Below are 26892 nucleotides of genomic sequence, written 5' to 3'. Positions count from 1 at the left end.
CTAAAATAGCAATCGGCTATAGGAGGACCTGTTACCTCTTATGTTTTACCATAATAATTTCATGATACTTACCAAATGACATGGCCAGGCTTGTACCACCACCTACACCTGACCACATCTAATGTTAGAATATAATTATCAATATGTCTGTATTTTTCTGCAATAGCTAAGCAGACTTTTTATTCTCAAATTGTAGTGCGTATTTATTTATGGCAACTTGATTAATATGGTCCATGTTTTTATCTTAAATCAGAACGAGTCTCTTCCTAACCCCATTGAAAATGTAATTCATCTAGATGCAGCTCACACTGCTATAGCCCACTGTGTGTGCTCTTGCCATCTACTGGACAAATAGTAAACTGCACACTGACACACACCCTCTTAAATCACCAGGGACCAAATATAAACTACACAATGCACTGTCCGTGTCAGTGCTAGATCAAAAGGTTGCAGCTGGACTTTTCTATGGGGTCCATAATAAAGGGTATACTAGTTAAATGTTGCATTTTCAATTGCATGCATGCAGCTGAGAAACACAGGGTTTGAGATAAATAGGCGGTGTCTAACCTGCTTTGCCTGAAGTTCAATTGCACTGTTTTTGGGGGGATTTCTTTGGGGGTTTTTTTTTTGTTTTTTTTAGACAGTCTGCTCACCGCCACCATTCTATCCTAGGCCAGAACAATGTGTTCTGCTCCCACAACCTTCTCTGGAAAGGTGATCCAAATATATATCATCTTTCCAACCATGCCTCTGAACAAGGACCTCTGGGATTGGTTGGGTCAGATACATATTCATAACTACATGCCCTTCTGATTCTGCTTCCTGGGAATTCATTCACAGTAGCAGGCAGAAATTATCAACACACTGAGATTAAACCTGCAGATGCCAAGAAGAAGGTATATATGAGCTCATGCTGAATACAGCCCAATAAAAACTCACACACCAAATCTAGTTAGGGACACAACAGGGCAGGGGTCCCTACAACTGGAAGTAAATACCAGATCCTAACCAATACTTTTATGTCCATAATTTGGCATCAATTCAACTCTTAGGCCTCATGCACACTAAGCATTAAAAACAACGTTTTTAAGGGTCATCTGGCATTTTTTGTTAGTTTTTTTGCCTCTAAACACCCCTCCATGTTAGCCTATGTGTCCATACAAAGGCTTTTAGAGGCAGAAAAAAACCCCATCCAAAGAACATCCAAGAGCAGCAACATTTTGCCAGGAAAAAAACCCAGACACATCTAAACGCACATTTAACGTTAGGTATGTCAAGCTATTGAGCATTAATTAATTTTAATGGCCATAATACATTCTTATTCTGTTTAATGAAATGAATTAACACCAAAGCGCTTGATGAGCCTAAACATATTAACGTGTGTCTAGGCTGCTGCCAGGAGGAAAAGGCGTTCAGGAGAGCTGGGCAAATTCCCTGTGTGCATGAGGCCTAATTAGGGCCATCTTTATTGTACAGCGCTGAGCAAACCCTTTGGCGCTATATAAACTCGTAGTAATAATAATAATAATAATAATCTTTAAGGAGGGGCAAAAGGGGCAGCTGCCCTGGGCCTAGTCATTGTTGTGGGGACCCAAAGCAGCTGTCCCAATCTTGCCAACTGTACTGGTTTACATTCCCTTGTCCCTGGAAATCTTTTTTCCAGTCTCAGTGTGAAGTGCTGTCACTTATGATGCCCAGCTCTGTCCTATTGCCAGGTACAAATGACTCACATGTGCAGACTGTGTCAGCATTCACATATAAACAGTGCCGGCATTCATATGTATATTATTACCCCCCCCAGGTACCAGCCACCAACACTTCTGCTAGTGGTCAGTGTAAATTCCCCCTTACATTGGTGGCCAGTGTAGAAATGTATTGGTTGTTGATGTAAAATCCCCCATTATATTGGTGGTCAGTGCAAATTCCCCAATGAATTGGTGGCCAGTGTAAATTTCCCTTTACATTGGTGGTAAGTGCAGAATTGCCCTTACACTGGTGGTCAGTGTAAATCTCCCTTACATTGGTCATCACTTTTAATCCACCATAACATTGGTGGTTGGTGTAGAAATGAAACCTACCATCCGCATCCAGCACTGCTACTGATCCCATCCACCCCAAGCACTGACATTGATCCCATCCCCCCAAGCACTGCCACTGATCCCATCCCCCCATCAGCACTGCCACTCATCCCATCCCCCCAGCATTGCCATTTATCCTGTCCTTCCCACCACTGCCACTCATCCCATCAACCCTCCTCTCAGCATTACCACTGATCACACCCTCGCCCACAGTACTGCCAATGATCCCAGGAGTCCTAGGAGGTTTCTGTCTATTGGTGGGTCCCCTAACCATCTCAGTCTATGATGTGCAGGCAGTGAGGAGATGATGTACTGTAATCTTCAGCAACCAATCAGTGAGACATAATTAAGTGCTGTAACCTCTAGCAACTAATCAGTGAATGGTAAGGATATGCAGTAACCTCTAGCATTCAGTGAGCAGTAATAATGTGCAGTAACCTCTAACAACCAACCAATGACCAATAATGATGTGCAGTAACCTCTAGCTACCAATCAGTGAGTGGTAAAGATATACAGAAACCTTAAGCTACCAATCAGTAAGCAGTAATGATGTTCAGTGACCTCTAGCAACCAATCAGTATGCAGAAATCATGTGCTGTAACCTCGAGCAACTAATCAGTGAGCCATAATGTGTGCTGTAACCTCTGGCAACCAGTACGTGAGCGGTAAAGATATGCTGTAACCTCCGGCAATCAGTTGCAATTGCTGCCTGATCTGCTGCAGTAAACTGATTTTGAGTTTAGCTGCTATTTATTGTATGTCACAGAGCAGGTGGAGAGTGAAATTGCATGGTGAGGGCCCAAGAAAATGTTTGCCCAGAGTCCAATCAATATTAAAGATGGCCCTGGGCCTAATGTAAATAACCTCCCTCTGGATTGCTTTTCGATTATTGACTTTTGCTAATTGCATGCTAGTAGGGTTGGCAGGGACTTGTTACATGATTCTTTGTTAGGTTTTGGCTCAGGGCAAACATGATTATTGTTGTAAAAGTGATTCTATGTTATGTTGAGGGTTAGGGACAGATGTGAATGTATAATATATGTAAAGCACTGCGTAAATTGACATCGCTATACAAGTACCTGTAATAAATAAATAAATATAACAATTGTCTAACCTAGAAGACTCAATATGTTCCGGAGTTGGGGGTTAATAGTTCTTTTACGTGAAACATGGTAATTCGGTTATCTGTACCATATCTGCTGATATGTCAGACCTGCCTATGATGGTTGTTTTTCTACCTGTTCTGTATAAAACATAACAGGGGTACTGTCTGCAATGAAAACACTAGTGAGAGTTTGCAGCTTAGCAGCGTATTGTCGCACCTCTGCCAGTCATCTATTTGGGCTATTAGTGAGCAGCAGTCCATTGTTCAGGTTTTTGCTGTTCTCTCCTACATCTCCGGCAAGCCTGCATAAACACTTACCCCTCCAGCTCCTGGTGCTTGAAACATGTTAGGAATACCAGCACTGTCAGGGGATTTTGATAAATTTGTATAGATTTTTGATTGCATGTAACTGTACTATTAAAGATACAGTACATTGACCCTTGTTATTCCCGTTGCTATCCCATCTTATATTATCTCTGCATGGAGACTGTTGTAAGCCCTTTGTTGTTCCTTCTCTCTTGTTACTCTCTAGCCCTCTCTAGATAGGATCTGTGAATTGTTTTTGTAAAAATGAACTGTACCTTCAGGGGTCTGATATTCATGAAGCCTGCCTACATACAAGGATATCAAAGGAGCTTGATGCACGAACAGCCTCTATACACAGATACTGTTAGATGGGATTTCATAAGAAATTTCAAGGGTCATATGAAAGCCTAAAGCAGTCCATAGATCGGTCATTTTATTTTGTTCAACCTGCAGGTTGAACTAAAAAAAAGATTTGATTCCCTCATCATAACACTCGATGTGGATAGGGGAATCCTCCCTACTGAACCTTTGTATTCTGACAGCAGGGAAACTTCACTGCCATTAGAATGTACTGATCTGGGTTGCCGGCTATATCCGGCAGCGCTGATCAAGCTGCAAATATTGAACATGGTGGTCATACAGAAGTTAATCGGTAGATTGATGTTCGTGCAACCTGTCTGCCCATACATGGATCGAAGTTCAGCCAGTCCCTGCTGAACTGACCGAATTTCTATCCATGTATGGCTGTCTTAAATTTACCCCCCCCCCTCGCTGTAATCCTACAGTGTGGTGGTGGTTAATAGAGCTGAGGGAGTTGTCACTGGCTCTCACCAAGAGAGCCTAAATATACTTGTCTCCCTCCATTCGTTGATTGTGTTTCATTCATAGAAATTGTAGTGACATATTCTATGAATGGAGGAGTTGGGTGGAAAGGGCGGGCATAATCGGGCACTCTTGATACCAACCAGTGACAGCTTCTGAGTTCTATTAACCACTACTACACAGCAAGATTATAGAGTTGAGGGGGGATTTTAGAGGATGGATATCAACTGGTTTAGAAATAAGAAGCATAGGGGACACATAACATTCAAGGTAAGTAATGTTCCTTGAGCTTGTTTTGAAATTTTCATTTTAAACTTAAATTGGCCATAGATGGATTGAAATTTGGCCATAGATGGATTGAAACTTGTCCAGAGACTGGCCACTCAACAGAAGTCAATCTAACAATCGACTTTTGTCAAACAGTGTGTTGAGTCCTTGCTATCAGAATACAATAACACAGAGGGGAAGATTCCTCCATCCAACTCACATGTGTAGAAGGGGGAATCCGTTTGTTTTGTTTTTAGTTTTTTTTTTTTTTTTTCAACCAGCTCACTACCTGATTGAAAAAAACTGATCCATTTATGGACAGCCTTATTAAAAGCTAAAAGTTCAGCTTTATGTAGTGTAGAAGGGCACTCCTAATAGACAGGCTCAATACACAGCCATATGCAGCCTTCCTGCCACATTCCCACATGAACTAAGACATTTTAAAGTGGTTCTTAAGGCTTAGGGGTTTTATCCTTCATACATTCTATGCATTAAGGTAAAAAACCTTCTGGGTGCAGCTCCCCCCCCCCTCCAGCCCCCTCCAATACTTACCTGAGCCCCATTTCAATCCAGCGATGTGCATGAGGGCAGAGACTCTCTGGGGTCTCTCTCCTCATTGGCTCAAACAGCAGTGGGAGCCATTGGCTTCAGCTGCTGTCAATCAGAGCCAGTGAGACAATGAGGAGAGAGCGGGATCGGGGCCGAGCGGCACTCTGTATTTGAATGGACAATGTCTATACAAACATGTAATACTTACCTGCTCTGTGCAATGGTTTAGCACAGAGCAGCCCCGATCCTATTCTTTTTGGGTCCACCGCTGGCGCTCCTGGCTACTCCCCCCTGTCAAGTGCCCCCAATAGCAAGCCTCTTGCTCATACCCAAGCCATGCACCTGTGAATGGACCATTGCACAGAGCAGGTAAGTATTACATGTTTGTTTAGGGGCACAGGAAACCACTTATATAAGTATAGGGGCCTTGTACTGACTTTCGTACAGAGACAGGAGTGCTTTATTAGTCACCAATATCAAACCCAATATAGCAACTTTCCCAGTAATACCATTGCCAGTAGCTTGAGAAAAGACTATAAAACGCCAGATTGCAACTATACTATATTGCCAAAAGTATTGGGACTCCTGCCTTCACACGCATCCCAGTCTTAGTCCTTAGGGTTCAATATTGAGTTGGCCCATATTTTGCAGCTGTAACAGCTTCAACTCTTCTGGGAAGGCTGTCCACAAGGTTTAGGAGTGTGTCTATGGGAATGTTTGACCATTCTTCTAGAAGCGCATTTGTGAGGTCAGGCACTGATGTCGGACGAGAAGGCCTGGCTCGCAGTCTCCGTTTTAATTCATCCCAAAGGTGTTCTGTCAGGTTGAGGTCAGGACTCTGTGCATTCCAGTCAAGTTCCTACACACCAAACTCTATCATCCATGTCTTTATGGACCTTGCTTTGTGCACCGGTGAGCAATCATGTTGGAACAGGAAGGGGCCATCCCCAAACTGTTCCCGTAAAATTGGGAGCATGGAATTGTGCAAAATGTCTCGGTATCCTGGTGCCTTAAGAGTTCCCTTCACTGGAACTAAGGGACCAAGCCCAACCCCTGAAAAACAACCCCACACCATAATCTCCCCCTCCACCAAACTTTACACTTGGCACAATGCAATAATGCAAGTGCCATTCTCCTGGCAACCACCAAATCCAGACACATCCATTGGATTGCCAGAGAAGCGTGATTTGTCACTCCAGAGAACACATCTCCACTACTCTAGAGTCCAGTGATGGCGTGCTTCACACAACTGCATCTGACACTTTGCATTGCACTTGGTGATGTAAGGCTTGGATGCAGCTGCTCAGCCATGGAAACCCATTCCATGAACCTCTCTATGCACTGTTGCTGTGCTAATCTGAAGACAACATGAAGCTTGGAGATCTTTAGCTATTGAGACTGCAGACAGTTGGCGACTTCTGTGAACTGTGCGTTTCACTGCACTGACCCCGCTATCATTTTACGTGGCCTACCACTTCGTGGCTGAGTTGCTGTTGTTCCCAGTTGCTTCCACCTTGTTATATTACCACTAACAGTTGACCATGGGATATTTAGTAGTAAGGAAATTTCATGGATGGACTTATTGCACAGGTAGCAACCTATCACGGTACCACGCCTGAATTCACTGAGCTCCTGAGAGCGACCCATTCTTTCACAAATGTTTGTAGAAGCAGTCTGCATGCCTAGGTGCTTAATTTTATACATCTGTGACCATGGAGGTGATTGGAATCCAGTGATCTGGAGGGGCGTCCCAATAGTTTTGGCAATATAGTGTATGTGAAATCTGCTGTTAACACTTATTGACTAAAGAACTGTTTCTCTTTGCCAGGCAATCTCTGTTGCTCGTTTCACATTTCTCTGGAGATTCGGATCTCACTAAACATCGGGGAATCCTTAAGCTGCTGCACAGGGTATTATGATAGTATGCCAGACATTTTTTTTAATTTGTTCCAAAACTGAACATTAGAATGTGTAGACACAATCTGGTGACAGGTCCTTGTTAATATTTGCCACTAGACATTGCAGTTATCAAGAAACGAAAGTAGAACGTAATACATTTCCTGCAGAAAGCATTTATTATCATTGTCCACAGTCTTCCTATTTGTATGTAGTGTTAAAAATATAATGTTTGTATCAATCTAACAAAATTAATTATATCTATAGGGTATTAGATCTATTGGGTTTTAATGCATATAAATGAGAAGGGCCCAACGTGATTGGCCTCTTGAATTTTGAATTGATCCAGGTTTGGAAAGCAAAAGCATGATATATTTAAAAAATATATATATTTCTAAGGAATATAAGTTATGAATTCTATCTTTCTATTGTAATGTTACCTGATTAGGGCATGTCATTAGAAAGAACATTATTCTATGTATAGAACACAGAACATTGTATTATGTGATACATAAAGTAGATATAAGTAAGATTCAAACATTTTGTTACAGTTTACTATATAGATGAATGAAACAGCCAGCCGTCCGTATCATGCTCTTCTACTGGTCAACTAGACTGAACAAAGGCATCCAAATTACATATTGCATAAAACTCTTCTAGCACTACTGGACAGTCACACACATTTATACACACATTTGACACAAAGAATATTTTCCTGCAACCGCCTCTCGAATTTTTCTATCATTTTATATTTTCTATTGTATTATTTATCATGCAGCAATTTTCTGTTTATTTAACACATTTTTTAAGCAATAACATATGTACTTTTCATGATTTAGTACTTCTCATCCCTAGAATAGCACTAAGGCTAGGATCACACCTATGCGTTTGATCTGTTTCTGCTCTGCTTTTTGCGGTCCATTTTGCTCATGTGTTTTTGACACGGTTTTGATGTGTTATTTTTTTCCCTTGTTAGGCAGATTAAAATGCAAAACACATCAAAAACGCAGCTTGCTGGTGCTGTGTGTGTCTATAGATGCACACGGCTCAGCTCAGAGAGGGAGCCTGTACGGGTGTCTTCTCAGCACATGGCTAGCTAAGGAGACACCTGCAAATGGGGATCTAGGACCCCTGGCTACAGGAGAAAAGGAACATTTCAGAAGAAGACTACACATAATAAGTATGTGTGGATCTCCTTTTCTAATATTAAAAAAAACAGGAATTGGTATTGTTTTAAAAGCATGTCTTCACAATTTTCCAGTACCAATTTAACATGAAGCAATCCAGTGAAGTTCCTTCATTGGCTCTTCAAATGCTAACTAAAACCAGCAGCCCTATGTTAATAAAGTAAAATAAGTTGCGACAATGTTGTGCACATTCAGTGGTTTGGTCCAGCAAAGTGTGTTTAATGCTTTAAAATCCATGTGAGTAGACCTGCCATGTAAAAAAAAAAAAAAAAAAAAAAAAAAGCATTTAAAAGCAGTATTAAACCCAAAAGCAAACATTTATTATATTACAGCTTGCCAATTGTTAGATGTGGTGGCTGCATTAATTTTCCTTTTTAGGCTTTCTTTCCTTTATTTCCATCTGGTGAGCCTGCCAATCAGTCACTTTATTTTTCAACATAACACACAATCCTTCAGATGTAGCAGTTAGAGGGCTGAGACAAACCATTTACCACTGACAGGGGTACTTACAAAGGTCAATTTTTATTTATATGTGTAAAAAATGTATCCCCACAGAAAAAGAAAACTGTTACTGTAAATGCTTAAAAAGTGTGAACTTGGGTTTGGCTTCATTTTGTCAGTGTATTTAAAGTGATACTAAACCTAAAAACGTTTTTTACCTTAATGCATTGCTTGCATTAAGGTAAAAAATGTTTTTGATTTCGCTGTGCTCCTCCTCCCCTGTGTGAAGGGGAAGAGAGGGAAGAAGAGATCAGCATTGAGCAAGGCTGCATCTATTCTCCGCGTGCTTCCTCTTCACACAGGGACTGGAACAGAAGCAGGAACTATTGGCTCTTGCTGCTGTCAATCAAACCCGGAGAAGAGGAAGTGGGGGCGGGGCTAAGTCCCACTGTATGTGTCTATGGAGCCCAGCTCCATAGATACACAGGTCGGGAGTGAGCAGGCAGCATGTGTCCCCATTGCAAATGGCTTGCTATGGGGACACAGAAAGAAGAGGAGGAGCCAGGATCGCTGGCAAGGGACCCAAGAAGAGGAGGATTGGGGCCGCTCTGTGCAATACCACTGCACAGAGCAGATGAGTATAACATGTTTGTTTTTGTAATTTAACAGCCTTTAGTAACACTTTAAATCTGCTAGTGCTTCTAGCACTTCCCTTCCCCTAGATTAACAATGCTGCTGTTCATAGGTGTCTCTTTTGCTCCTTCATCCAGAATCTAGACATCCTAATACAGGTGGTGTGTTACTGGTCAGGTCATTAGGTGAAAACAGAGGGTGGGCAGCATGGGCAGGCTGGATCAGGTACATGTACATCATCCAGCCTGTTCCAGGTTAGGGATTCACATGCATGCACCCCTTTCTGACCCGAGCTGTCACTGGCTACAGTGGGATTTTGATAGCAGGTCCCGGACAATGATTTATGGCTGAGAACTGCTGATCGGCTGTAGCCAATCACAGCACAGAGTCCTGTGATTACAAACACACAGGGCTCTCTACACAGATCAGCGATCTGGAGAAAACAAACAACCAGATCTGTTAGTAAAATCAGCATATTTGCACACATTACACATGGTAGGCACACAGTTAACCCCTTGATTGGTGTTAACCCCTTCCCATCCAGTGTCTTTAGCATAGTGACAGTGTACGGTATTATATCTGATTACTGTATTAGTGTCACTAGCGATGTCAGTCCGTTAGTGTACCTCCCAATGAAGGTCTGTTAGCGCCAGATTGCCCGCCGCAGTATCACAGTCCCATTATAAGTCGCTGATCACTGCCATTACCAGTAGAGTGCCATAACTGCATAAATTCTTTTTTTTTTTTTTTAACCAAAGACATATAGCAGAATACATTTTGGTCTAAATTTCTGAAACAAATTAGATTTTTTTAAACATTTCCTATTGGATATGTTTTATAACAGAAAATAGAAAACGTTTTTTTTTTGACTTTTCTCTTTTTTCATTTATATAGTAAAAAATAAAAAAACAGTGGTGATAAAATGCCACCAAAAGAAGGCTCTATTTGGGTGAAGAAAAATTATATACATTTCATTTGGGTACAGTGTTGCATGACCATGCAATCACCAGTTTAATGTAGCTGAATAGCAAAAAAAATGCTCTGATCATGAAGGGGGTAAAACCTTCCCGAGATCAAGTGGTAAAATTGAAAGTGTAGTAGCACATGCGGTATTTCAGCATAGTATAAGCAAAAAGATAAATGTCCGATCTCAACCTTTTTTTTATAATAATTTAGAAAGGCGAATGTCTGTGAGAAGCAGGTTAGAGCTCCCCTTTACCTGACGGAGAATTGCTGCAGAGAACAAAGATCACCTTGCGCACAGTAGAGGTTCTGTCCGCTGACTAAGCCTTGTCACGCACTGGGGAATGTTACATAACTTGATTTCATCCGCAGACACAGAAAAAGCAGCTTTTTTCATCTCAACTGCTACATCATTTATAAACAAGTGAAGGACAACATCCGAAAACTAAACCTTGGGATAGTCTGTTTTGTCTTTACACCATTAAAGTGTGTCACTGACAGCATTTAAAATCACATACCGTATTTTTCGCTCCATAGGACGCACCTAGATTTTAGAGGTGGAAAACAGGAAAAAAAAAAACAATGGACATGCAGACATACTACAGGAGATGATCAGAGACGGTGGACATAGTACAGGAGATGACCAGAGACGGTGGACATAGTACAGGAGATGACCAGAGACGGTGGACATAGTACAGGAGATGACCAGAGACGGTGGACATAGTACAGGAGATGACCAGAGACGGTGGACATAGTACAGGAGATGACCAGAGACGGTGGACATAGTACAGGAGATGACCAGAGACGGTGGACATAGTACAGGAGATGACCAGAGACGGTGGACATAGTACAGGAGATGACCAGAGACGGTGGACATAGTACAGGAGATGACCAGAGACGGTGGACATAGTACAGGAGATGACCAGAGACGGTGGACATAGTACAGGAGATGACCAGAGACGGTGGACATACTACAGGAGATGATCAGAGACGGTGGACATACTACAGGAGATGACCAGAGACGGTGGACATACTACAGTAGATGACCAGAGGGGTTTCAAACTTTTCTCTCTTTTTGTTTATATAGTAAAAAGTAAAAAAACCCAGTGGTGATAAAATAACACCAAAAGAAAGCTCTATTTTTGTGAAAAAATTTCATTTGGGTACAGTGTTGCATGACTGTGGAATTATCATTCATAGTGCGACATTGCTGAAAGTTGCAAATTGACCTGGGCAGGGAAAGGGTTGAAAATGCCCGATATTGAAGTGATTAATAAATCATTTGCTACATTTTCTATCACATTGTATATTGTTTTTGGTCACTTGAAAGAGAAGTTCAGGAATACCAAAAAACAAGCCTACATACTTACCTAGGTAGATGCAGCATCAGTCCGCTGCTGCATCTGTCCCCCGCCAACTCTGAGACCGAGAACTAAGAGATTAAAGATTGGAGAGTGACTGGTTCCCTGCTCTGCCCCGCCAACACTCACAGGAGCACCAGGCCTTAAAGGGGGCAGGAGAGACTGGCTCAGGCATAGCGACATGCTGAGAGGCTGCGCCAGCTGTCGGTCCATGCATCTGGGTGGATTCTGACTCAAAAGCCAGAACCTTTCCAAAGTCTGGATCAGCTGAGTGATGTCAGATGGCTTTAGCCTGCTGTCGACTGAAAAAAGATCACAGAAGTGCAGAACAAAATGCAGAGAGCTACAGCCAAACGAGCCATTCTTCTCCTTTAGGGTCCACTGGCTTAACCACTTCCTGTCCGGCCCATGTATATAAATGGCCGGACGGGAGCAGTGCAGGAGCCGGTGGCCGTTTATAAACGTCCTCCCACATCCATTGCCTGTGCGTGCTCCCTGGTAGCACACGGCACCACGATCCGGTGCCTGCTGTGTCCTGTGAACATCGATCACTGTACGGGACCTCTGTGTGAGGTCCCGATCATGTGATCACTGATTGGCCAATCAGTGATCACATGAATAGTAGTAAGCAAGATGTCACTTGCTGACATCATTGCTTACTATTAGTGAAATCTGTGAATGATCACAGAGGTCACATGGTACAAAGCTATGCACAACAGCCTTGTACCATGTGACAAGCTGTGACCAATCACAGCTCACACAGTATTTCTCACTGCGCATGCGTGAGAAGTGCTGCGCTTTGTGAATGGTCCCGTAGTCTTCTGGGACCTGTCACATGTCACAGAAGACTACGGGGAGGGCACCTTCCTTTTCCGATCGCCTTAGGCGATCGCAGCGGAAGTGGGAGCGGGGACCTGTCAAATTTGGGTACCCGCTCTCCAAAGGTGCCAATCCTTAATGGGGAATGGGGGACAAAGGCTTAAAGTGGAACTTCTCCTTTTGGGTGGAGCTCCACTTTAAGTGACTTTGAACATGGCATGGTTGGTGGCGCCAGATGGGCTGGTTGGTTTGAATATTTTAAAAAACTGCTGATCTACTGGGATTTCTTTCCCTGGTGCTGGCATCTTCACTGTGGGCATCCAGCGGAAGTGGGAGTGGGTACCTGTCAAACTTGGGTACCCGCTACTTTACGGTGCCAATCCTTAATGGGGAGTGGGGGACAAAGGCTAAAAGTGGAACTTCTCCTTTTGGGCGAAGCTCCACTTTAAGTACTTTGAATATGGCATGGTTGTTGGCACCAGACTGGCTGGTTGGTCTGAATATTTCAAAAACTGCTGATCTACTGGGATTTTCACACACAACCATCTCTAGGGTTTACAGAGAATGGTCCAAAAAAGAGAAAATATCCAGTGAGCGGCAGTTGTGTGGATGAAAATGCCATGTTGATGTCAGAGGAGAATGGGCAGACTGGTTGCTGTAACATTCAAATGGTAGGGTCAGAGTTTGGTGTAAAAAACATGAACGCATGGATCCATCCTGCCTTGTATCAACGGCTCAGGCTGGTGGTGTAATGGTGTGGAGGAGATTTTCTTTTCGCTAGCATGGTGTACCTAATAAAGTGGCCAGTGAGTGTATGTACACGTTATTCCAGAAACCTGAAGGGAATCGACTTAGAACAAGCCTGGTATTAAAATGTATATCTGGGGAGAAATATTAAACTATCCCTTCCGCTTAGTTATGCTCAGCAGAAGCAAAAATATTATTTTTAAACTGGAGACACAAAAAATGTTCTTCACCCCAAGTTAATGATAGAATATGGACAAAGACGCGGGCCTAATGCGTGTTATAACTCCACTTGCATCATCAGCATGATTAATATTTAATGGTGGTTCACATTCTTTCAGTATGTTTCTGTATGAAATTTCCAATAATCTGATTGTTGATATACCAAGTGCTGGCTGCTTGGAGAATTAAAGAGTAAGCTAAACTTTGTAGAAGAAGCTGTGATGTTGCTCCCCAATCCCTTACCTCACCTTCTCTGTAGCTTGAAGTCCTAAAATAATCATTTCTGAAGCACAGTTCTTCCCTAGACACAGATTGGCAGCGGTAGAGGGAAGGGAAGGAATGCAAATATCCTGCAGTTCGGTTGTTCTATGAAAGGAGAGCATCCCATGTGCTTGTACATTGCAAATCTCTGCAGGAAATTGAGGGCTCACAGCATACATACCTGTAGAGATACATGGGATGCTTTCTATGATACATCTACTGCTGTATTTAAATACTTCTTCAAACACCCCTATCTGCCATGAGAAAAGAAATGTGAATGCTGCTGAGATTTTCAGAAGTGCTCTGCAGGAACGTCAGGAGACAGGGAAAAAGTGTAAGGTTATATTTGCAAATTGCTTGATTTGCCTTGTACACTTTAACTACATGCCGCCCAGCCACTGTACATATACGGCGGCAGGGCGGCACTCGCAGGCAAAACCACGTTTTAAAACGTGTGTTTTGTAAACAAATAGGGGGCGCGCGCGAGGTGCGCCGCCGCCCTATTTGTCCCGCCGATCACCGCCGCAGATGTCAGTCGCCGGGTCACAGCCGCTCCTTAGCGGCTATCTCCCGGCGATCGGCGGCAATCAGTGACAGAGAGCACAGCTGCAGTAGCTGTGCTGTCTGTCACTTCCCTGTTAGCTCGAGGATGAGCTGATCGAGAAAGAACAGTTTATCTCTCTCGATCAGCCTTGTCCCGCCCAGTACACACCCCCGCCCCCTAGTAAAACACTCCCCTCACTCCTATAACCCTTCCCTGCAAAATAAAGTTAACCCCTTCCTCCCCATTGCCATTAGTACAGTGTCAGTGTTTTTTGTTTTGCACTGATCACTGTATTAGTGTTTTTGGGGATGTCAGTGACCCCAAGTCAGTACCCCCCAATGTCAGAATGTCCGCCGCAGTCCCGCAGTCCCTCCATAAGTCGCTGGTCGCTGCCATAAGTCGCTGATCGCTGGCATAATTCGCTGAACACCGCCATTATTAGTATAAAAAAAACCCCTAAAAATCCCAGTATCTTTCCCGCCATTTGTAAACACTATAAATTTCACGTAAACCAATTAATTTACACGTATTGGGTTTTTTTTTTTAGCAAAGACATGTCGCAGAATGCATTTTGGCAGAAATTTATGACTAAATTTTATTTTTGCATTTTTTTTTTACTGGACATGTTTTATAGCAAAAAGTCCAAAATATTGCTTTTTTTCCCTCAAAATTGTCAGCCTTTTTTTTTATAACGCAAAAAATAAAAACCGCACAGGTGATCAAATACCACCGAAAGAAAGCTCAATTTGTGTGGAAAAAAAGAATGTAAATTTCATTTATGTACCGTATTGCATGACCGTGCAATTGTCCGTTAAACTAGCGCAGCGCTGTATAGCAGAAAAATGCCGTAAATTGCAGTATCTATACCATAGTTTGTAGACGCTATAACTTCCACACAAAGCAATCAATATACACTTATTGGGATTTGTTTTTACCAAAAACATGTAGCAGAATACATTTTGGCCTAAATTTATAACCAACTTTGAGTTTACTATATATTTTTTATAGCTGAATTAAAAAATATTGTTTTTCTTCAAAATTTTTGGCCTTTTTTTGTTTATAGCGTGAAAAATAAAAAGCGCACAGGTGATCAAATTACACCGAAAGAAAGCTCTATTTGTGTGAAAAAAAGGACGTAAATTTTGTTTGGGTGCAGGATTGCATGACCGCGCAATTATCAGTTGAATTAGTGCAGCGCCGAGTAGCAAAAAGAGGCCTGGTCATTAAGGGGGTAAATGCTCTGGAGCTCAAGTGGTTAAATCATATAGGGTATGCTAAATGTGCACTTATGTAACCTTCTTATGTTTGTAAAAGTTTTCTGGATAATGCACACTACTGCAGCTAGTTATTATATAAAGACTGTTTAATCTGCCATCCGAATCCTCACTCCACTATCTGGTAAATCAGGGACCTGAACTTCATACTTTAGTGGTTGTATGCTTGTTCCAGGTTATGGACAGACTATGTAGTGAAGTCAGAATTAGGATGACAGCCTTGGATCCTGCACTGTTAAATACAAAACTGTCACTGGCATCTCTGCCATTGCTGTCATCGTATTCATACTTGATGAAAAGGGTCTATACAAGCACTATGGTGGTGATGACGAGTCAAACATCCAGAGTGCACAATCCCAACAAATACGTTCCTGCATTTAGAAATGGTTGTCTATGTGAGCAGATGCTGCAGCGACCATTGGCTGGAACCGAGAGCAGTCAGAGGACGTCACCAGCACACTATGGATCTATGGGTCCAAAGTTTTATTAATCGATTACATAGTGTGAGAACTAGCATCACGGGTAGAGCTTTTAAAGCACACAGCCACTCGCATTTCTTCTTTTTAAGGGACGTTTTTGCCCAATTTTGTTTAAAAGAAAGTTACACACAATACAGGTTTCCCACACAGGGGTATCCACCATCAATACAAAAAAACAAAGATTCAGCCTCCTGGCTTTCTCAGTTATACAGCTAGCAGCCCCTTGCTGCTCTGGCTCTCACCTTTCCTAGGTGGAGCTCTCCTGACTCCTGGGCAATGACCTCCTGTCTGCCGGGGTGGAGCCCAGAACCCTAGTCAGGTTATTAGCCCTGCACACACCTGTACAATTAGTGTGCTGGGGGTTAAGAAAACATGGACCCGGGATTGGAGATTTCATCCCTCCCAGATCACTTTGTAATCTCCAGGCTCCAGATCCCAAAACGGACTTTATGAACAAATGAGGAAACAGAAAAGCAAGTTTCCTCTGCATTAAGTAAACCGTCTGGAGCCCCTCAACCTGTTTAGTTGAGAATCCTGGGATATAACCTTGATTCTCATAGTGACAGTGCCCAGAACTGCCACAATAGTTACAGCAAGAGCAATGTTTTGGAGCCTCTCTGGACCCCTTTACATGCCTGATGAAAGGGTCCTGCGAGGCTGCGAAATGATGCTCTTGCTGTAACTATGTGATCGCTTAATAAAGTTGTGGACCCATATTGGAGATCCACGGTGTGTGATTCACACAGCCATTCGCACTCAAGGGTGTTCTGAAATGTTCTTGCACCCGCCTGGGTCTCGGACCAGTTCATCATTGTTTACGGAGTAGTAGAAGAAATACGTGTTGTTGGCAGAAAATGAGAGACAGGAATCTGGAGCGGCGGATTAACATATTTTGCATATTAATTGCCAAAAGTGCAAGGGAAACTTTAGCTATGTTGCAACATTCTTATGGTGCACGTTCCATGAAGAAATCAAGTGTTTTTGAATGGCATAGGCGGTTTAAGGAGGGGCAGGAAGATGTCCGCCATGATGCAAGAAGTGTTAACCAACATTGTTACTTGGAAATTCTGAAAAGATTACAGGAATCTGTTTTGGAGGAGAAGACTGGAACTCAGGCCTGACAAGTGTATGCTTTGCTCATGCAGAGTGCAGCAACAGCTTTTAATGTGTGATCGGCCAGCAGATTCTCCACCAGGACAATGCTCCTGCACATGATGCATTAAAAGAGAAGTATTTTGTTTTACAAAAAAAAAATCATACTTACCTAGGTGGACTCAGCATTAGTCCGATGCTGCATCTGTCCCCTGCCGGCTCCAAGTGTGAGAACTCAGCAATTACATGACCACTGATCACTGAGTTCTCACATCCACTCTGAGTAGAGAGCAATGACTGTCAGTCACCGCTGTCTGCTCTGCCCCACTGTGGAGGGGAAGAGAGCAGAAGGCTCAGGCTCTCAGGGGCTCGCTGAGAGCCTGAGCCAGGTGCCGCTTCAGACTCTGGGGTGGATCCCGAGTTTAAAGTTGGGATATTTCCCCAGCCTGGGCTGGCTGAGTGACGTCATCTGCCAGAGGGCTTCAGTCTGCTGTCAGCTGAAAACAGGTCACAGCCAAAAGTACAGATCAAAATCCGAGCCAGTTCAGCAGGAACCGGACAAATTCTGATCCATCTATGGGCAGGCTGATTGTACTGGAGTCGGTCTATTGATCGACTTCAGTACAACCAGCCTGTCTGTGTTTGTTTTTGGTACAAGCACTGCTGGTAGCTATATCCAGCAGCAGAGATCAATGTATACTGATGGTGGGGAAACCTCCCGCTGTCATAATACAATAGCTCAGCAGGAGGGCTTCCCCAACATTGACTATGTTGATGGAGGAATCACGCAATTTTCTTTCCTTCAAACCTTGGTTGAAGGAAAGAAAATTGAATAATGTACGGCCTGCCTAAGGGACCAATTCCCTTATGAGACTCCCCTTCCTATGCAATAATGGCACTAGGCCATCTGCAGGTGGGAAGGTTACCTGCTTACTCTTGATACAAAACAAACAAAAATATGAAGAGTAGGAGTGTTCTGAATCTAGGGTACCTGTCACAGTAAGGAACAATTAACTGTGAAAATATAAATGATTTTTCCTCTAAAATATTTTTACAGAAATAGTCGTTTTATTGTTAGTCCTAACCTAATATTTGCACTAGCAGTAAAGCGAACGTCTGCTTCGTTCCTGCAGGGCAAAATAACAGGCTCAGTCTAATTGCAGCTCCATGAGCAGCTTATACTTACCTCCCCTTCATTCCCCAGTCATTGCATTTGGCCACTGAAGGGAAAAAGAGAACCTGTTTTAAGTTCCAAGTCATCACTTACACAGGGCTGAAGACTCTATCCCCATATCCATGTGACAATGCTGGAAGCAGCCAGTTACCAAACACTAGTGCTGTGACATGGGAGGAACAGGAGGAGTGAGCCCGAGTCCTAGACAAATTGGGATTTCTTTTCACTTCTGGCTAGAATGGAGTGGTGGTGGAGTGATGAGAAGGGGGATATAATCTGCTGGCCGATCACACATTAAAAGCTGTTGCTGCACTCTGCATGAGCAAAGCATACATTCACTTTAAAGTGAACCAGCCACAACGGGTCTAATGCAAGAACCTGCATATTTACCCTTTAATTGGAATAACCATGGAGGCCTACTTATAAAGAATTATGTCCCTCCTTTATTTAGCTAAAGCCAGCCATAAATGGACTGAAATTTGTCTGTTTCTGCAGAGACTAGCTGAATTATGATCTATGTATGGGCACCCTGATTGTACAGAAGTCGATCTACTGATCAACTTCTGAACAATCAGCTCATTATATTTGGCTATAACTAGCAACACTAATCATTGTAATATGACGATGAGGAAGGCTTCCCTCCATCAGATTGCATGAGCGCAATGGGAGTGATTCCCCCATCCACCTTGAATGTGTAGATGGGGGAATCAGATCATTTTTTTCAACCCGCTGGTTGAACAAAAAAATGATTATAGTATGGCCTCCCTAACACTGTAGGTGTATGATCACCAGCAGACTAAATCCTACACACCAATACAGTTGATCAATGAATGGGCTGCCTTACTGCAGCTGGAGTGTCAAGGGGGTTAGCCATCACCTGAAATGCTGCCCTGTCAATGTATGTAACTGAACATACACTGCATCCCATCCAGTGATGGAACAACGTTCCCTGAACCCATGACTGAGCTGGGGCAGACTGTGCATACACATGTAGTGGCTGGGCCAGCACAGGGTGCAGAAAGGACAGTTTCTATCCGCTGGCCTTAGTTTATGGCCGCACATACAATTTTTTTTAAATGTCCTGCTGTTCCGACTTTCTTGCTAGCGTAGGAAATTGTTTCTGATGGTTTAATTAGTCTCATTATATTCATTCCACAGGAGTATACTTGAATGGAAAAAGCACTCAAAAATATCCAAAATGAGAGATTAAAATGGGTGATTAGTCTCCTGCTCCCATTCAGGTCTATAGATGAGAAGACAGGAGATTATTGCTACTCAGTTATGTTATTGAAAATCTTATTAAATCTATGTAATGTGATACAAACAAGGATATTCATTCACATGAGACTTTACTTGGGCAACTGAGCTGCTAAAAATCCACCATGTAGCTCTAGGCTTAGGGATGCCACTTTTTGGTCCCTAGGAGACTAAATGGATTAGGGAAGAGAATGGGGTGTGATTTTGTCATCATGAGCGTGGAAAAACAGGGAGAAGTTTCTATTTTCGTTATGATAATCAAAATGTTTTTTTTTCAATCTTAAAACTAAGGTAGCTTATGGCTCATTTTATTCTGGAATTTGATTCTTTTATAAAAGCATCAAAATGATGTTGCTGGTAGAAAGCAGACAGTCACAAATGAACGTTTGTTTTATTTTAGTTTGTTTGGTATTTTAATATTGTGTATATTTTTTTGTAATGTTGGACTCCAAAAAGGAACAATGAAAATAGACAAAAATAAGAAGTTTATTAGTACCAACAACAAAAAAAGCATAAAAGGGAGGAGAAAGGAGTTACTAAAAACTAATTTGGATTAACTAAGGGTTAATAAGGAGTAAAATCAGGACTACAGTTTTGCAGGAACTGACATTATGTGCACCTCAAAGGACAATACTTTGATTTGCACATGAGCACTAATTATGCAACCCAAATTGCAGCCTTTATTTATAGTAGCTGCTGTAAGTGCTCCTAATACATGTAAAAGGACCTGGCTGCAGGACCATCAGTATTGGGACCTATATCACCTGCTGGTGGCAATATTGCTTCCCAGAGTGGAAGGTTGTAGTTCCAGTGTCCACCAGCGAGTGTCTCTTAGCAGCCAGCAGATTCCAGTAATCAGTTTCCACCTGATGCTGGGTGCTGGGAGAGTATTTAGATCCTTCCTTAATACTGTCTCTATTTCCAGTGTTTGGCGGCTGCCAGATTTTTTGCCATTGATCTTCACCTTGCTTCTGTCCTGTACCCAGTACCCTGCTGCCTTGTACCTGCTCCCCCTTGCTCCTCATCCCAGTTTTGGTTCCCCTTCCCATCTGCTCCCTGCACCTCCAGTTTTCCACTGCTTTTCTGTATTCCCCATGTTTTATATATTGTATATAATTGTTAGGCTTTCCGTTTGTTAGGTTGATTAGGTAACTATTCTGTCACTGGGTTTTGGGGTCACTTATGTTTTCATATCTGCTGTGTGCTGGTGTTTGGATGGATTTTACTGTTGATAAATCTTACTTAAAATCATACACAATTTGGTCCCTGTTTCCTGAGTATAGCCATACAGATCTGGCTATCCCTACTGCTGATTCCTGGCAATCAGTTTTACAGGTACCCGGGAGCACTGACAGCAAGAGAGGATCCCGAAACCAGTTGCGCTTGTCCATCACAGCGCCCAAAGTGGGGAGACCACAGGGTCAATTAAAGCACATGTATGGTCAAAATGTAAAATTAAATAATATTTTCTGCATTGTATCTAAGTTATTTCCAGGACTATTTCTGTTAATCAGAATGATCTTAAAGCTTGTAAACTTTGTAAAGATCCCCAAATATTTAATTCCTTGAATTCTGTGTCATGTAGTCACTATGCCCATATTCAACAGGTTGACATTTTTATAGCTCCAATGTACACCTGTTCTACAATATTTGTATATTGTTTATGTGTCCTTTACATAGCTATGTTGATTACAGACAAAGATTGTGTAAAATCAGATTGAACACTTGGGAAACACAATGGGAATAAAAAATGTGCTGTGGGAAACATATATTGTTTATTGGTTGCTATGACCAACAATGTTTTACTTATAGCCCACCATCACCCTTATGCTCACCATATACGTAACAGTCTGACTGTTCAGTTCTTGTATAATCAACTTTAGGTGTACCAAAATTATGTAATATGAAGACCTACCTAAATTATCCAGTTCAATATATATCCAATCAGACAGCCGCTTGCACTACAAATTTGTTGCTAAAAAAATTTGTTTAACTCCTTCCCACCGGCTGTACGCATATGTGGCCTTTCGGTGGGTGGGCCTTAACGCATATATGTATACCTAAAGATAAACAGAACTGTGCCAAGAGGGCGCACCGTGTGTGCTCCTGGCACAGTTACCAGTGGCTAACAGAAAGCTCCCACTCTTTACTTGCGATCGGAAGCTGATCCAATTGGCTGATAGCCAACCACGGTGGTCATATGATCAGAAACCCCAAAGCCCTTAAAGGGCCGGGAGGTGCTGGAAGTTATTCAGATTGTAAAGCGTGAAGTGAGCTTTAGAGTGTTTTCATATCTTGGTTTAAAAACAGAGCCCGAAAGCTAATGTTAAGTACTGTATACGTTAAGACTCACGGGTGTCCAAACAATGACCCTCCAGCTGTTGAAGTACTACAAGTCCCATCATGCCTCTGCCTCTGGGTGTCTTGCCTGTGAATGTCAGAGTCTTGCAAGGCCTCATGGGACTTGCAGTTCCTCAACACCTGGAGGGCCATAGTGTGGACACCCCTGCGTTAAGTATTTTGTTTGCTATGATATCATTCTTACAATCTTTTCATTTGTACTTTTCAGATTTGGTAAAGCGGATAGCAGTACAGAAGTTTGGCTCATCACGCAGTGACTATCAAAAGGTAATCTAAAACTGCAGTTTTACTAAAATAGCTGTATGTAGCAATGTTAAAAAGTAGGAAGATCTTTTGCAAACCTCCCAACTTTCTGAGATGAGAGACACCTTTCAGTACAAACTATGCAGGCAAAGGGTACACCCAGTGCCATGACCTCCAATAACAATTAATATAGTCTTCTCTGCTGTCAGACTACACTGAGCAGATGCTGCACTCGCTGGTCAACAAAAGTTTTCCAATATTCCTGTTTGACAGTAGTCGATTGTTAGATTGACTTCTATCAAGCAGGAACGGCTATAGATGGATTGAAATTTGGCAGGTCCCTGCTGAATATGGCTGAGTTTGATCCATCTATTGCCAGCTTTGGAGTGGGATCACATCAGTGCACGATTGTATGTGTGGTCTACCTGTTGTTTTAAGTCTTAAGTCTTTGAAGCACTTCAGAAACCATATAGTCTAATAGAAGTCAACAGGAGAGCATCTAAAACCACAAGCAAACCGCAGTGCACCAGTGTGAACCAGCTTTTGGTGTCTGCATTTTAGAATTTAAAAATGATATATTTTAGATTTATTCATGTGAGGTATGTAGTCTGCGTAATTTTCCAGTTTTGTTTCTGTTTGTGTTACATGTCTTTGGAAAAAAACAATTTAAGTGTATAGTAATTGGTTTGTGCAAACGTTTTATAGCGTTTATAAACTATAGTATATATACTTGAATTTATGCAGCTATGATGCTATACTGGTAATTAGTAGGATCAGCGACTTACATTGGGACTATGACAGTGTGGTGGGCAATCTGTTGCTAGCTGATGCTGGATGGGAGGTACATTATCTGACTGACTCTGACATCAATAGTGACACTAATACAGTGATCAGTGCTAATACTGTACACAGTCACTGTACTAATGACACTGGCTGGGAAGGGGTTAACATATAATGGCACTTAATGGGTTAATTGTGTACCTAAGAAGTGTAATGTGTGCTGCTTTACTTTACTGTATGGCTGTTTTTTCTCCCTGCTTTACAAGGAGAAAAAACAGCGAGAGCACTGTTCACTATACACATTACTCTGTGTGTGATTGAGCACAGCCGATCAGCTGACTTCAGCCAAAATCATAGCCAAAGTCATGCTGTGTCTAGTCACAGAATGGGTCAGCGGGGGGGGGGGTGCAGACCCGAAAGCAGGCTTTCATATATATATATTAATGACTGTACCTGCCCTTGCTGCAGTAAATGTACAGAAGCGGGACGGCAAGAGGTTAAAAAAAAAATTTATACTTTTTTTTTTTTTTTTAGAAAGGTGTAATTGTGTGCCTATATTGCCTATTCCTTGGAAGAGGCATATGCCCTCTTATGGTTAGACAGTTCATCTGAGTTGGTGTTGGAAGCGGAATCTTTCACCAATGACAGCGCCAGTTTCTTTGAAACCCAATGCCAGCAGGCAATGAGGAAACACACGTGGGAGCGTTACATCAGATGAACACCATTCCACCTGTATATACCTCTCCGGATTCCGGTGGGATCATTCACACCCCCAAATACCACTATTTACTGCCTCACTGGGCAGAGCTGTTGATGTCATAGATTTTACACCGTGGATTTTTTCAAGACATTGGGGTTGATTTACTAAAACAGTTAAGTGCAAAATCTGGTGCAGCTATGCATGGTAACCAATCAGCTTCTAACTTCAGCTTGTTCAACTAAGTTTTGGGAAAAAAAAAAACCTGGAAGCTGATTGGTTTCTCTGTGGAGCTGCACCAGATTTTGCACACTCCGGTTTTAGTAAATCAACCCCATTATTGAATGATGAGCTCCTAGAACTTATCATCACGCTAACAAACCTTTATGCACCCAGTCTCTGGTACAGCACCCAACAGCTTGTCATAGAAAGAACTGGGAACCAACAAACCACATAGAATAAAATTGTACGGATTACTAAACAGATGCTAAACTGAACTCCTTTGTTTACCTCAGGTGCTCTGATACTCACCTGTGATCACCTGTGAAGGGTTTCAGTCCAGTAAAGTATTCTAACAATGGAGTTCTGTTTCTATGATGTTTCTGTATGGTAGTTCACTCTGCAGTATTATGTACACAATGCAGAGGTCTCCCTCATATTATTTCCTCTCCTGGTTGAATGTTTTTAGCCTATAGTGCTAGCCCATTTTCTCTGTTGGTTGAATGTTGTTTTTTTTCTAAATGGTTTATTGGTAATTGATCTCAATCCAGTGCTGTGCCCTTGGCTCCTACTGCTATCAATCAAATCCAGTGATGAGGGAGAGGAGGGCAGGGCCAAGCAGCACTGTGTGTGTCCATAAACATGCACAGCATGGTTTGGGATTGAGCCCGCATGTGTGCCACCATAGGGAGTGGTTTCCAATGGTGGCACATGGAGAGGAGGAGGAGCCCAAAGTGCTGGTGGGGGCCCAGAAGAGCAGGATCGGGATGGCTCTGTGCAAAACTATTGCACAGAGCAGGTAAGTATAACATTTTTGTCATTATAAAAAAAAAAACCCTTACAATTAATTTAACTCTTCTAGTCAAATGTTCTTAATGCTTTTTTTCTCCTAGGATCGAAAGCTAGTGAATAGTTTTCTGCCCTGCAAAAGGCAACAAATAGAAGCTGATCTTTTCCAGATATTACAAAATTATGAGTATTATTTGTGGCTTTTGTGCCAATGCTTTAAGTTGAATGGTGGCAGTCACTTGGGGTATGACATTAGTTGTAATGTCAACTTTCTGATGTTGGACCTGTCAACATTTGGGAGTCCATAACAGTAGCCCCTATAGTTACTTGCAATGTTATACGTTGAAAAATGAAAGAAGAACTTTACACCACAATGTCATTTCTAAAACAAGATTTTTTTTTATGTGGTATCGGGAGCCGTCTGTCCCTTCTGGCTTTTTGCAGCCAGCCCCCTGATGATGTACCAGCAGCCCCCCTGATTTGTACCAGCAGCCCCCTGATGATGTACCAGCAGCCCCCTGATGATGTACCAGCAGCCCCCTGATGATGTACCAGCAGCCCCCTGATGATGTACCACCAGGTACATCCTCCTGCAGGCGCTGCATCCTTGGATATATGGGGTAGAGGACATGCCAGGAGGCATAGGAAGCAGGGCTTGTATCATTATCGCCTAGGCAAGAATGAAGGCAAGGGAGGGGTGACTGTGAAAGAAAAAAATGCAAAACAAGTCTCAGCTTTTTAGGAAGCAACAAGGGGAGAATTAAAATAATGCAAGGATGCATTTCTCTGTGAAGTGGTACTGAACCCACAACCAGAAGTGTAATATATTGCAGCTTAACAATCAGATGTTGTGGCTGCATTAGATTTCCCTTTTAGGCTTTTTTCACCTGTAATTTGGCCAGAACCCACCTCCTGTATTAGAGTGTCCCTGCTCTGGATGAAGGAGCACTGGGGACATCTTTCGACAGCAGCATTGTCATTCTGGGGGGAGGGGACTGTTGGATGTACTAGCAGATTTAGATACACTGACAAATTGAAACCAAACTCCAGCTAACACTGCAGTTACACAACCAGTTACAGAAACTGTTTTTTTTTCTTTTTGGATAAAGATTTTACATGAATAAATAAACGCTGGTCATTGTAAGCACCCCTGTCAGTGGTAAATGGTTTGTCTCATCATTCTGACTGCTACATCTGCAGGAGTGCTTGTTCTGTTGACAAGCAACAGAATTACTGTCAGGATCGCCAGGTGAAAATAAAAGAAATAAAGCCTAAAAAAGGAAAACTAATACAGCCATCACATCTAAGAATGAATAAGCTGCAATATAATTAGTGTTTGCTTTTGGGTTTAATACCACTTTAAAGAAGAATTCCGGGAAAAAATTTTTTGTCCCATGCAGTGGGGCTGTGCTAGCACTGCATGGGTTAAATACTTGTTTTTGTCTAGAGGTTCAGAAAGCTTACATATACTTACCTAATCCACCGATCCTCTGAGCACAAGACTGGTCCCCACTACCCCTGCCCCATTGCACGCTGGCCGTCTTGTGAATGGACTGTTCCTGATGTCATCAAGCCCATACTCCGGCTCTGGACGTGAGGACGGCGGGAACAGTCCACCGCTGGATGTGGGGGAGCGCTGTTTTCTGGAAGATCGAAGCACAGGGTAGGTATAGCTTTTCTCTGAGCTCCTGGACAAAATGAGCAGTTAACCCATGAAGCGGGGCTATGCTTAAAGTAACCTAAATAAGAGATTACATTTTTAAAGAATATATAGTTTTAAGTTTTGTAGAAAGCGGGGGAAAGCCAACACTTTTCACTGGTCACCGAAACAGGAAAAGAGAGGAAACCTTTCAATGGCAACATATGTTTCAGTACAAGCTCTCCATAAATGGATTTTCCCTCACCTTTGAGAAGTCTCTTTTTACTTTCTGTTGTGTTTCCAGGATGGGAGGTGCATGGAAATTTCCCTATTGGGAAAATACTGGTATTTTATCCATTACCTATTCCATACAATATCTAAACCCAAATCTTATTTTAAATTTGGATTAATATTTTTTTAAAACATTAAACATTCTGAAGTTTAATCCAAGCCCAATTTTAATTGATTATTAAAAAAAACATGGCTTTGTCTGCACAAGAACCTTTAGTAATCTTTGGAACAGCTTTATTTTAACAATTGGCATGCCATGTTTTGTTCACTTCTGATTTCTTTAATATTATGCTGAAACTGTTGCTTCTTCATTCCATGCTTTCCACATCTGCTGTGACTGGCACAGCCGGAGAATGTTGTCCTGACTTTGCAGGTAATCTTTTCTAGTGACATTGTACA

At 42.3% G+C, this 26892-nt stretch overlaps 1 protein-coding gene across 8 annotated transcripts in view; it reads left to right on the top strand.

Moving 5' to 3' along the window:
- The window catches only part of PROM1 (prominin 1), a 254289-nt gene that overhangs the window by 102343 nt on the left and 125054 nt on the right, over positions 1-26892 (top strand). For all 8 annotated transcript variants that reach the window (XM_089677437.1, XM_089677434.1, XM_089677433.1 and 5 more), the window contains exons 3-4: positions 22044-22102; positions 26840-26866. In XM_089677437.1, the coding sequence (XP_089533563.1) occupies positions 22044-22102; positions 26840-26866 (86 nt within the window). The remainder of the gene's footprint in view (positions 1-22043; positions 22103-26839; positions 26867-26892) is intronic.

The sequence above is a fragment of the Staurois parvus genome, unplaced genomic scaffold (genome assembly GCF_062004578.1).
Source record: "Staurois parvus isolate SC_StPar_1 unplaced genomic scaffold, SC_StPar_1.0 ptg000186l, whole genome shotgun sequence".
NCBI lineage: Eukaryota > Metazoa > Chordata > Amphibia > Anura > Ranidae > Staurois > Staurois parvus.
This window is presented reverse-complemented; position numbering and strand designations above follow the sequence as displayed.